General features: G+C 41.0%; 1 protein-coding gene across 1 annotated transcript; it reads right to left on the bottom strand.

Moving 5' to 3' along the window:
* Positions 1–2,686: 2,686 nt before the first annotated feature.
* evx1 (even-skipped homeobox 1) lies at positions 2,687–5,271 on the bottom strand. The gene is made up of 3 exons (XM_063899923.1): positions 4,908–5,271; positions 3,736–3,971; positions 2,687–3,214 (listed from the first exon to the last, which is right to left on the bottom strand). Exons 1-3 carry the CDS (start codon positions 5,269–5,271, stop codon positions 2,687–2,689), a joined length of 1,128 nt encoding a protein of 375 aa, XP_063755993.1.
* Between the last annotated feature and the right edge of the window lie 6,961 nt (positions 5,272–12,232).

The raw sequence follows: 12,232 nt of genomic DNA, 5'->3' as shown, positions 1-12,232 counted from the left end.
CGACAGCTGCACTGCACCGCCCCTATCAAAACGCTTTGTGCTAGTTTTGGGAGCTGGGGAACCCTGAGCCAATTCTCACTAATAGGATCTTATATGGCTGATGTAATTGGTGTTATGTGCGCTATCTATGAGCCCATCATATCTGGAAACTCAGTCATACGCAATCTTTCAGCGATTAAATGGCATGTTGATGCTGGATTAGGCCGTTGAGGATTCAGCCATATAGTTTATGCAGTGAGGAAGGATGTAAGGATGTAATTCGCCTCACTTTAATGTGTCATTCTGGCACGGTGTGGCGCGGGTTTAGAAGATGATCGTATAGTGCTACTGCTCCTGTGTAACCAAATGAAAATCCAAGCTGTAAAAAATAACCCCCTATGAAACAAGAAGTTTGGAGACTGCGTATTTTGAATATTCAGCTAGCCTGATTCGTTCATCTTTTTTATGGAACAGTTTTATTATGCACAAACCAAAGCCATTTTCCTGCATGACCCGTGTCCCTATCAGGCTTAAAGACACCGGCTGATAGTTTACATAAATCTGCCTTGTGGTTTCGCCCCGACCCAGGCGGCTTAAACGGTGTATTATTCCAAACATATGCATTTTAATCAGCTCGGTCACACTTACAAGAACTCCAGTTAATAAGGCCATCAATCAAACGCGTGTGCGGGAGGCAGTAGTGGGAGAAGGGGGGCTCAACGGTGCGGTGTGTGTGTGTGCAGGCCTGTCTGATTAGGATGAACCTTTTACCTAAGAAAGCATCAGAGGAGACAGAAAATGTAGTCCTTTATTAAACGTGTTTTTGTCTCGTTTTCAATTTTCGACACAGTTGTTAATGTAGGAATTGGAGATGCAATTGCTTTTCTTGTTGTTGGTTAGTATTAAGGCTGGTGGACAGTATTTCAGCTAAACAATAATAATCAAAAAGCTTCGCAGTCTTGCTTTTTAGAATATAGCTGCATAATTACGCAATTTGCCAATACTTTTGCCAGCTGGACTCTCAGGCCAACCCTATGCCAGCCATGTATCCACACATTACTTCAATCACTTGTGATCTCTCCCATTCATAAAGTAAAACGTCCTTTAAAATGTGATGTGTGTCTCTGAGGGCCAAAGCACCTCTCCAATCCTATTACGCGCAGAAAGCTCTTTTAATTTGTGCAGCCCAAGTCAAATGCGGCCAATTAAGATTGGTGGCGGGCTTCTGCGAATCATCGATCTCTTTGCATTTCCAATTCCTTCAGACAACTAATTCTGTCGTGTCTATTAAGTAGTCGGAGAGAAAATATGAGTGGCTATAACGGAGCCCAGGGACCACTTAACTGTCACGGTCAATCTAGCGGCCCCATCAGGATATATGGTTGCACGCTCTGGTGTTGTGACACCAACCACTTGAGAACAAAATTAGTGTTGTTATTGCACGGGAGGAGGTAAACCAATTGTGAGTCTAGAAAATCCTGAACCACCCAAACATAGAAAAAAATACCTGGGGGGAAAATCGAGTTTAAATCAGTTTGTATTCTGTTGTCTGTTGTTTTAATTATTTAGGGATAGCTACTGGTTTTTAAATTCCCATTTTCTTAGCTGTGCTTTTCGGGTTCTTTGAATGAATCATAAAAACGTTTAGAAAAAAACCCCACTCAATTCCTTCATTGATTATTTGACAGTGTTTATTGCAAATTAGACGATTAAGACAACTCAGTCAAAATAGGAAAAAAACAAAACAAACAGTCACTTATTAGTCCGCCTTCTCCACAAACAGACACTAAACAGGCGCCACAGTGCAATAAAAATATTTAAAAAGAGGCCCATAGGCATATATTAATCACATTTTTCATCTCATAGAAGAACTGTCTCTTGTATCGTTAAGGGATGGAACTGAAAGCGTGTTTGATATCCTTAAAATGTTCACTTTTATTTATTTATTATTTTATCATTTTTGATTGTCCTCTCTGTCTCTCTCCATCCTCTTCTGGGTCCTTCTTCTTCTCTTCCCCCCTCTTCAAACCGTGCTGGCTGTAGTAATCCGTTCCCTCGGCGCCTTGTTACCTTTTGGCAGTAACGATCCCTTCCTGGTATTATCATTAATTCAACACTCAAAAATCGCCGGGTCGTACATATACATCACTTAATAATTTCACTAGCATCTGCACATTTCGGGCTGGGCCGCCGCGGAGGGCCCCGGTGTGGAGAGCTGCTTTATAATGAGACGGCCGCAGTCTGTTAACAAATCCCCTTGTTAAAAAGAGACATGGAAAGCATCATTCTCGCGTAACTAACAATACACGCAGGTCAATGTGGACGCGTAAGGAGAAGAGAAGTCACAATAAAAAACTTAACACCAATCCATCTCGCATATTTTTATTTTCTGGATTCCACTTTCTGTCAATTATCAAATGAATCTTCTGAAAATCTATTTTGTGTCCATGTCGTTATAATTCAGCCAACTGCTCTGGCTCAGTAATGGGATTAATATTTTTCAGAAATGGATTATCAGTTGTGCTTCACATAGCTGAAGATCTGGATAATTATTTTGCCTCGAATTTAAAATGGCTTTTCGCTGCTAACAGGCTACCTCTTCATGCTGTTTCAGTCCCGATCATATAATCTGCTATGTTAAAAAAAAAAAAAAAAAAAAAGCTTATGGTAAAGGCTTATATATAACTACAGCTGGTGTGTTTTGGTTTTATCTGGTCAGAGGCACTTCTTCCCTCTGGTCCAATGTTACAGGTGAAGATTTGCTGAGCACTGAAGGCGTGAAAGTGACAAAAGCGTCAGTCCTGCTAGTTGGGGAGCAAGCGAAGTCCGAGCCAGAAGGCCTGGTTGAGATGCCGTTAGATTGACTTGAGTGACAGGCCAAACAGGAGCAGGGGCTTCCTCCGGGACCGATGCCGTGGGGTGGACCTGGGTACAGGGAGGGGTGTCTGAAGGCGCACAGGAGCTCCGGCCTCGGGTAGGGATGAGACAGCATTCGGAAACTGTCGAGGGAGCGCAGGGGGTTTGCGAAAGGGGTGGCAGCCGGAGCCGAGCCAGCTCCGATACCCAGGTGGGAGTAGTAAGGAAGCGGCAGGTGGGATGGGAAGGGGTAGGGCAGGTTCCCTGTGGCCGCAGCGTGGCTCATCATGTAGGTGTAGAAGGCCGGGTCTGCAGGGTGAGGCCACGTCATGGCCAGACGCTGCCGCTTGTCTTTCATCCTGCGATTCTGAAACCACACCTGGCAAAGACAGAGACACAGCGAGTCAAATATTAACCACAGGCCACACTGATCCAAAGACAAACAACAATAACAAAAGCACATAGTTCATACAGTACTTCCGCTTTACGCACGACTTGAAATGTAGGTGAGAAAGAATTATTGAACTCGGTTTTGCGATTTATATGGACGTTTACTTCTAAAGCTCATTACAAGGTGCATTTGTTCGTTGATAAAAGAAAAAAATATGATATATTACACCAACAAAAATCAAGGCCTGTGCATGGCTTTACATTGATCTCAGATTGCAAACTCTTCTCAGCAGTCGGTTATGAGCTTGTCTTTCGCTTACTTTGTGGTGCCTTCGCTATATGTATTGCATTTAGACTGTGTAAAATTAATTGGAGGAATATTTGATTTTATGAGCAGTTCTGTGAGACTTCGTTTTGATAGAGCTTTCAAAAGCAACTCAAATATGTTGTCGTGTATACTCAGCCAGGGGCCTGATTCTGCTCTGCTCCTTCGAGACTAAAGCAGTTTACCTTGATGGTGGTTTCAGGTAGATTTAAGGCGGCCGCCAGCTCGCACCTCCGCGGCCTGGACACGTAGTTCTCCCGATAAAATTCCTTCTCCAGCCGTCCAATTTGCTCCCGGGTGAACGCTGTGCGGTACCGGCGAATCTGATCCGCTGTGTAGGACAGAGATCCCGGTCCTTGGACCATGTTTCCCTGGTCAGCACCAGTCTCAGACGGGTGACCTGGAGAATCCCCATTTCGACCTGAAACAGTATACAGATTAATTAATCAGATTGAATAAGCATGTTTAAAACACATTCGGGAGAATAATTTAATTTGCCCCAAACCACATAGACAATTTTAATTTATTTCATTCGTTTCGTACTTCATAAACAATATTCCTTTGAGGCAGTTGGCTAATTTCATTGTTTTACCTCCCTGTTTGTCATTTCAATTTCGAATGGCCTTCCTATTAGCTCAAATAGCTCTTAATTTTGTCTTCACCTCTTAACATCTCCCTTATATTATTATTGATATCTTTTCAGAGTATATTGATTTGTTGAAGCATAATTTTGGCAGTCTAAAACAAGGACACATCATGTTGTATTGTTGTCATTTGTTGTTATACGTGTCCACATGTTTGGTTTCAGGTAAATAGAGCTGGAAATATTGATTTAATTATAATTATCTGAATGTGAATTCAAATAATGTCGTTGTTGTAACACATTTGAACGCACATTGCAGTCTTAAGTCATTGTGCCCAAGAAGATGCCATACATTTCCTCTGTTAGTGGCCTTCTCTTCTTGTTTTTGCTTGCGGTTTACATAAACCTGCATTCTTCCTCATAAATGCATACATAGTCTTTGCTTTGTACGAGTTAATAGTCAAACTCAGACGGAGAAAATGTCTAAGATTGTGGGTGTCACCTCAGCGTGTTTTCAGTGATACTGGTCTCTTCACAGAACAGCTGTGCAACACCGACTGCGGTTATATTCTTATGTCACTGAAGCTAGTGCATTGCATTGAGGATTCATTTCGATGTTATGGTACAGTTTTAGATATAATACATGCATTTTTTAGAGTCATTGCTTTACTGACGCTACTAATTGCAATAATCCACGTTGTTTTTTTTAATCTTATCATTATCACGACCATGCAGTCACAGAAAACCCGCAGTGGCATGCAACTCCCAGCCTACCTTTAGCTGAGGGGTAGTCCATGCTTTCAGGCGTGCAGCTGACATCAATTTCCTCGTAGAAGTCAGACTCTGTGTCGGAGCTGCTGCCGTCTTTGTGGGGATGATCTCTTCGGTGTCTCTCTCCGGACGAAGACGAGCCAACTGGCCTCATTTCGGTGCGCATATTCCTCCGTGCGCTCTCCTCCATCACCAGCTCCGCTCTGTCCCGTGAGTAGGGCGCAGCGCCGGGGCTCAGACAGCTCCTGTGGCTCGGCTTCCCCTGCAGTTCCCTCGCTGGGCTCCCTATAGCTCCGGACAAATTGGAGGCGCTCTTGCCAAGCTGAACTCCCTCCGCCAGCATCACCATCTCCTCTCTGCTTTCCATCACAAACACGACTTAAAAAAAGAGTTCGAAGGAACCGTCAAAACCAAGGCGATGATTTTCAGGTTGGAGGGGTGTGTGTATAGTGATGGTGAAGGTGGGTGGGGAGGGGGGATTGAGTCCTAAGGAAAAGGAGAGGCTTCTTGAAAAGAGGGGATGCTATCCGGTCTGACCCTGAGAGAGGAGCGCTCCAGAGTGGGCAGAGGGAGCTCTGGGAGGGATCACCATTTACCCTCTCTCTCTCTTTCTCCGGAGCTGTCATTCTTAATAGGCCAGTCGTCATGATGGTCCCCCCCCTGATGACGACACGCATTGATTGGGAATGGGTAAACAGACGGCAGCGTCGAGATGGAGGTGGGGGGTGTCAGAGAGAGGGCATAAAAGGCAGCAATGGAAATGTATCTTTCCCTATCCATCTTTTTGTATCTAGCTTTCTTTATATATCTATATCTTTCTACAATTTCCATGAAAAACATTTAAAATTATTCTTCAAGTTTAAAAAAACATGTATGAGAAAATCACACCAATACAAAATAATTGTTCACATTTGTTCGAGCTTGAAATAAATCTTACCCTTATTGTTTCAATATAATAATATTGATATATACAATATAATAATAATACAAAAGTAAAACTTATCAAAATGATTTTTCTACATGCGTTTTAGAGCACCACCCGCTCTTCTCTCTGGCTTTAGTGCCTCCCTCATCCCCACCTAAAGTAGAGTCAAGTAAAGTCCTCAAAGGTCAAGTCTTGCGTTCAGAGTTTAGTCAACAGCGTAAAATAGAACAGCACCCAGGCAGAAAGCACAATTAAGGTTTTGTGTCTCTTATTTTATTACCACCAATATAGACATGTGTATGGCCCACGTTTGAAAGGTAATCTTTAATTTGAAACAAATCATAATTGCACTTATTTCTCCCTACATACTTTTAAACCACAAATAAATATGCATGTGTTGCGTGCAGCTGTAACAGTAACAAAGAGCCGTGTTGGGTGAGGCTATTTATTCTTTTGAGGTCTTAATTTTCAATGCTCTGAATAGTCTATCAGTGCTACAGTAAGAAAAATAATGAAGGCATGGCTTTCTATTAATTTAGGAACTGTGGCATGAGAAACTCTCCACAAATTAACTTCCTGTATCTTCAGGGAACATATTAAGACTCTCTGACCTCATGTGGATTTAACAGTTGCATCAAATCTTGGTTCATGTTATGCTTGATATTTAATTGTAATGGATGCAGTACCCCCAATGTCCACGGAATGTTTTCTAATGTTAATGCCCATTTAGGCTTTGATCAAGTTCACTCTTCTATTCCTACTTAGTTCCCGTTTTATTTAACCCTTTGTTAAACATGCCGTGTCTTTTTAAAAATAAATAAAAGCAAAACATGTTCATCTGAAATCAGAGAATCTAACTTTATATGTTTGGAAACTCTTCCAGTTGATTGCAAATCATTTTAAGTGCTGTTTTTTCAACTCAGAGGGAACAACATTTTAGGTAATGTATAAATATGCTGTGATGTGACACTGTTAACTTTGTATTCAAATGTGCAGTAAGCTAAGTTTTGTTGGAAGTTTCTGTAGCAGTTTTTATAAAATGTAAATTGTATACAATATACAATGTTGCTGTCTTCTGTTAAGGGGGGGGCCTCCTACCTTTTTTATATAAAATGTAATGGACATTTTCTATCACACATTATCAAGTGGTTCTAAATGTTATCCAGTATGCATAATTACTGTAATAGAGCAATAGAAAGTATACAAAACAAATTATACTTGGGAGCTTTGTGTAACTGAAGAAAAACAAGATATTAGGGCAGCACTCATGATCAGTTTAGCTGTTTTGTTGTATTAAGTCCTGCACCTGTTCCTTACCTTAGCATATGTTTTCCAGTAACTAATAACCACTCTGTCCTCAGATATGTTTGCAAGTTGTGGTGAAATGGCATTACTTTATAAACTCTGCTGTCAAGAAACAGCCTTCTCCCCCCGAGTTGTGATCAGATTGAGCAGCAGTAGGCTTTGTTGGTATAATCGGACGGCCATATCGTGTAGAGAGGGTGAGTCATCTGGTCTCTTAGAGGAGATGCAGGCAGACTGTACAGCTCCAGTAGCCTCAGCTGTCCTTGTGCGCCCTCGCCTGTCCGAAAGAGGGAAGAGGCCCAGCCGCGTCGGTCCCCTCCCCCAGCCAGCCAGCTGAGGAGCTGAGGGAAATTCCTCTGGCTTTCTCCCCCGACTCTTTCATCTGGCCAGCAAAGGCAAAAAGCAAACCTCTCTCTCTCTCTCTCTCTCTCTCTCTCTCTCTCTCTCTCTCTCTCTCTCTCTCTCTCTCTCTCTCTCTCTCTCTCTCTCTCGCTGTGTGTCTTCCTCTCACTTACACACAATTACACACTTACGTACAATGTTTTGTTGTTGCTTTTGGGCATAGTGTGTTAAAACTGAGGCTGCTTTAGCAAACTTACAACTAGAAGTCTATAAGAAAGATTTTCTTTTTTGTATATTTATCTCATTAGATTGAATGAAAATGTTGATTTCCTTACGTAATCTCCCGATGTTTTAAAAGTACAGAGAGTATTTGTTTTAAAGACAGAATCAATAGCACGAATACACAGAAGTCAAAGATCATTCTGCATGCTGTTAATGAAGAACAAGGAACTACTGGCAATGAAGGAACTTCTCAGGCAAACTATAATTATCTAGAAATAGTAAGAAGGAAAAGCTAGTGTAAATTATTAGATGTTGGTCTTTGTGGCTCAAGGTTAGTTGAATGCTGTAACTTATGAATCTTCTGATTCATATTGTCAACAAAAAAAATAAGTTTGAGCTTGTGCATCATTTCCCTTATCGAAAATATTTTTATAGCAGGCATTTAGTGCAGTTTGTATGTTATAAAGTACTCTTGGCTTTTTGGATTCAGGCAGATCACTCCCGAAGCTGAATAAGCAAGATTTTAGAAAGACAAAAAACATTTCCAAATCATAAAGATGGGTCACCCTGCAGTATTTATGTGAAGCATGATATGAGGTCCCATTGTTTTTGCTACTTGGAGTTATGCAATGGGTCGTCTCCGGGGCAGATGGGATCTTGTGATCATCCGGAGATAACACTTAGAAAGCGTTTTGCGCAACAGATGAATGACCTTGTGGGTTTACAGTAGTGTCACATATATAGTGTGTGTTTTAGATAGTAAAGGCCAGCGGATGGGTTTGGAGAGTTTGCTGATTGTGGAACCGTTTTATACTTTATTTACAGCAGGAATGATCATGCATTACATTTGTTTTGGTCCAAATCCTGCACATTTTTGGCGGCAGAAGTGCAACAAAGTGGACTGCAGTCATAACTCCTCTGCAGTGTCTAGTTTTGCAGGGGGAGATCAAAGAGGTGGAGCGCCCCCCACGGCAGACACTGCAGAATGCGCCCCCTCAGTTTTACTAGCCAGCCCAACTTGAACTTGACCATGGAGCCTGCGCAGTACACATGTAATCCAATCCATAGTCCTGGCAGTGCAGAGCTGACAGCGTATTTGCTTTTTTGCACACAAAAAAAGTGTTTCATCGTGTAAAAGAATAGTGAATAAATAGATGTTCAGTGGGCAGCTGGCTGAGGTGCAGCGAGTTTCTCAGAAGGATTCAGAACCCGCGGAAAATACAATCTAGCCTCTCCTTCATTATCGTGGCCCCTCCTGTCTCCGCTGCATCAATTTGGCCTTGAAACAGGATGACGCAGCTACCAGAGAGTTTACTCGCTGACCGTGGTGCGAAACATGTCCTGATGACTGTACAGCCGGAGTTCCCCGGGCCTTAAGACCCGCTTTTATCGTTCTTTCCTATTCCATCCTGCGAAGCTATCACACAATGGCTTAGCAAGCCTCTGAGATCAAGCCTGTATCACCCTATTAAAGTGAAAAACATCATTGGCACGGCTTACCACCAATTCAGCGGTAGCAAGGCAACACACCAGGTGCAAAGCCCAGACGTTTCACAAGAGTGCATGCAATGCTTTACGCTGCGTCCCTGGCATCTTTGAGAAAGGTGATATTTATAAGTGTGCCTGGCTGCAAATGGCTTTTTATTTTTAGAGTGTTCTGCAAGTGTATGTCCCACTGTTTCCTTATATGTTTAACGATTTTAGCTGCTTATGGATTGGCCAGAGGTAGATTTTAGGTTCTTTCTGTACGTATATTTTGACCTATCCTTTATGGAGGTGCTGATGTGTGTGCAATGTAGAATTTAGCCAGACATTCAAATAATTTGCATTGGATTGAAAGTGTGTTATATAAAATTCCCGATTTCTTAATTGTAGCTTTTTGATTTGTTATGTTGACTGAACATTTATTGCGTTTGGCATGACTTGAGTGACTCATGTATAGCAGTTTGGAAATAACTCTTGGAATATTTTTGGAATACGGTTTTGGAACAAGCCTACATCTGATTTAATGTTTCGGCCCCGTTGTTACAATTTCAGTGCGAGTCGTGTTGAATACGAAAGCTAATAAATAACACGCTGATTAAAAATGATCAATCGCTAAAAATACATCACATATTTGTAAAAAAAAAAAAAGAGAGTTGAAAGCTATAGCTACATTTTCAATAACTTGATGATGCTTAAGTAATTAAATTGAACTAAACGCGCAAATATCTTATTGTTAAGGCACTATTGAAAATTAAACTTGTTGTTTTATTATGCATTTAAAAATCCTCCATATCCACTTTTAAAAGAAGTACAAATGTTTCCAGTGAAATTGTTTACCTATATCTCTTATTTACTTTTATATTGTGACAATTGGTCGAGCTTTTAATGAAGGTCAGTTGATAATCAATGTTTGCGCCTATTTTCGTTTTGTTTTGATTAGTTCTCTAAAGGGTCTCGAATAAAACTAATTTAAACTCACTACAGAATCTTATGCAAGTGGCGACATGCGTTGTTTGTATACGCATTTTATTTCTTTTAATAAGGAAACAACAAATCCTCTGATCTATAACAGGTGTACGCAATTAGTGCCAGTACATTGTCCTATTTAAAACACAATGTCCTTTGGTGCTACGTTAGTTTTCTATTTATTGCACACTATTTGCAGCATATATTCAAGGTGCTCTACTACAAACTGAGAAGTATATTTTTTATTTGGGCCTTTGTGCTTTTACGGAGTAGTATTGGCCAAAATGGCAGATTCTGTATGTCCCATTGTATCATGACGATGAGGATTGATGTAGTTACTAACAACAAAGAAATCAGCAAAAGCATCAATGGTGATAACAATATAGGTAATAATGATGGAAATAATAGGGCGATCAGGCTTAAAATGTAAAGTTCTCCGTAGAAAAACTACTAGTACTGAAAAAGTACTTACATTTCTTTTATCATTTATATACATTTATTTTTTTATTTTTTTACCGTGTGGTTACTCATAGGAATGCAGAATCAGAATGTCACAAAGAGTATTGCAATTATTATGCCTTTTAAAGATAGTACTAATTCCTAGTCCACATACATAGTCTTCATCCATGCATTTGCAAGCCTGTGAATGAAACAAACTGCATACCTTCATATTTTTTATATTGATTCTTGTATGCCAATAAATGATTTCACATGCAGCTCGCAGCCTAGCTTTATCAGGCAGTTAACGCAACATTAAAGACTTCTGCTGGAGAAATTGAAACGTAACAGCGAGCGTGTGAGTCAAAGGAGCACACTACAAGAACACCTTAGGAGTGAAACTTTCCAGTAAAATGTAGACCTTTTTAGTGGCTGCCTGTGTGTGTTTCGGATATTGCAGTTGGTGCGTTTCTCTTGTTATTTCTATGCAATCCTTTATAATCACACCGCACGCCACCGTCCAGAAAATATGGAAAAGGCAAGTTTGTGACCGCCCTGTGGTTCCCTGCTTTGACCACAAAAACATATTGGTTGTTATGTTTTGACAACTTTTTGACAACCGTATACTTGAAGCACGTTTCATTACCAACCAGACTAACATTTGGCTGCATGGACATCGTCTAAGCAGCCCGTTTTATAACAGATTTTATACTATTAACAGTATAAATTTATAGCTGAGCATAACTTTATATGGACCTCTCGCTACTTTACCCAGGCTTCAGGCGCTGAGGCCGGGGAGTAAATGTGCTCTTTCTCTCTCGCGCTGCGTAATTTAGATGCCAGTGTAAACAGGGGGTTGAACCTTGATTATGACCTCAGAGAAAAGTCTTAAGACTGTGCTGCCAACTCCCAGAATGCAGTAGGGACCTCCAGGAATCCCTGTGATTGATAAGGCAGGGTTCATATCTAATGTAGTAATAAATTATGACTTAACTTTTATTGTTTGGTCATTGCTATCGTCCACTCATTTCTAAAGAAAGCTAAGAATGCAGTGCCAAATCAATGATGAATACGCGTTTGTGCTTGTTATACGTGTATTCCTTTGGTGAAATGTGCGTCTATTCGGCGGGACATTGTGTGCGCCACTCCAATAAAGTGTGTGTATGCCTGTGTGTCCATTGTACTTTGGGATGTCTCATGTCTGGTCTGACCACATGTGCGCCCGGCGGGCACCTCGGCGTGGGTTCATTGTTGTTGTGACTGCAGGACTTTGGTTTTTTTTATGCTGTAGGGAGGATTTTTCATTCAGGGATGATTGATCAATGTTAAGATAATTTATGATTTGGAAAAAATAATGTATGCATGGGCATGCAGATAGGTGTCAAATGTATCTTGACCAATTACATGACAATGTATGGTTAATGATTTATGCAACTTTGTTTATATTGAGGCTGAACCTACATTGAGGAAATGGCCACAGGGCAGAACACAACAGACTAAGCCTTGTGCAGCTACTCCATGACTCATAGTTGTTGCTGCATGTTGCTGCTGAATGATTTAATTACTTAGCGTTTCTTGTATGGTAACGTCAAGACGCATCCAGGCTGCAGTGAATCATACTTTATATCACTGTGTTTTTTCTGTT

This window comes from Eleginops maclovinus, chromosome 13 (assembly GCF_036324505.1).
Source record: "Eleginops maclovinus isolate JMC-PN-2008 ecotype Puerto Natales chromosome 13, JC_Emac_rtc_rv5, whole genome shotgun sequence".
In the NCBI taxonomy this organism is placed as follows: domain Eukaryota; kingdom Metazoa; phylum Chordata; class Actinopteri; order Perciformes; family Eleginopidae; genus Eleginops; species Eleginops maclovinus.
Note: the sequence above shows the minus strand (reverse complement) of the source record. Positions and strands in the feature narration are given on the sequence as shown.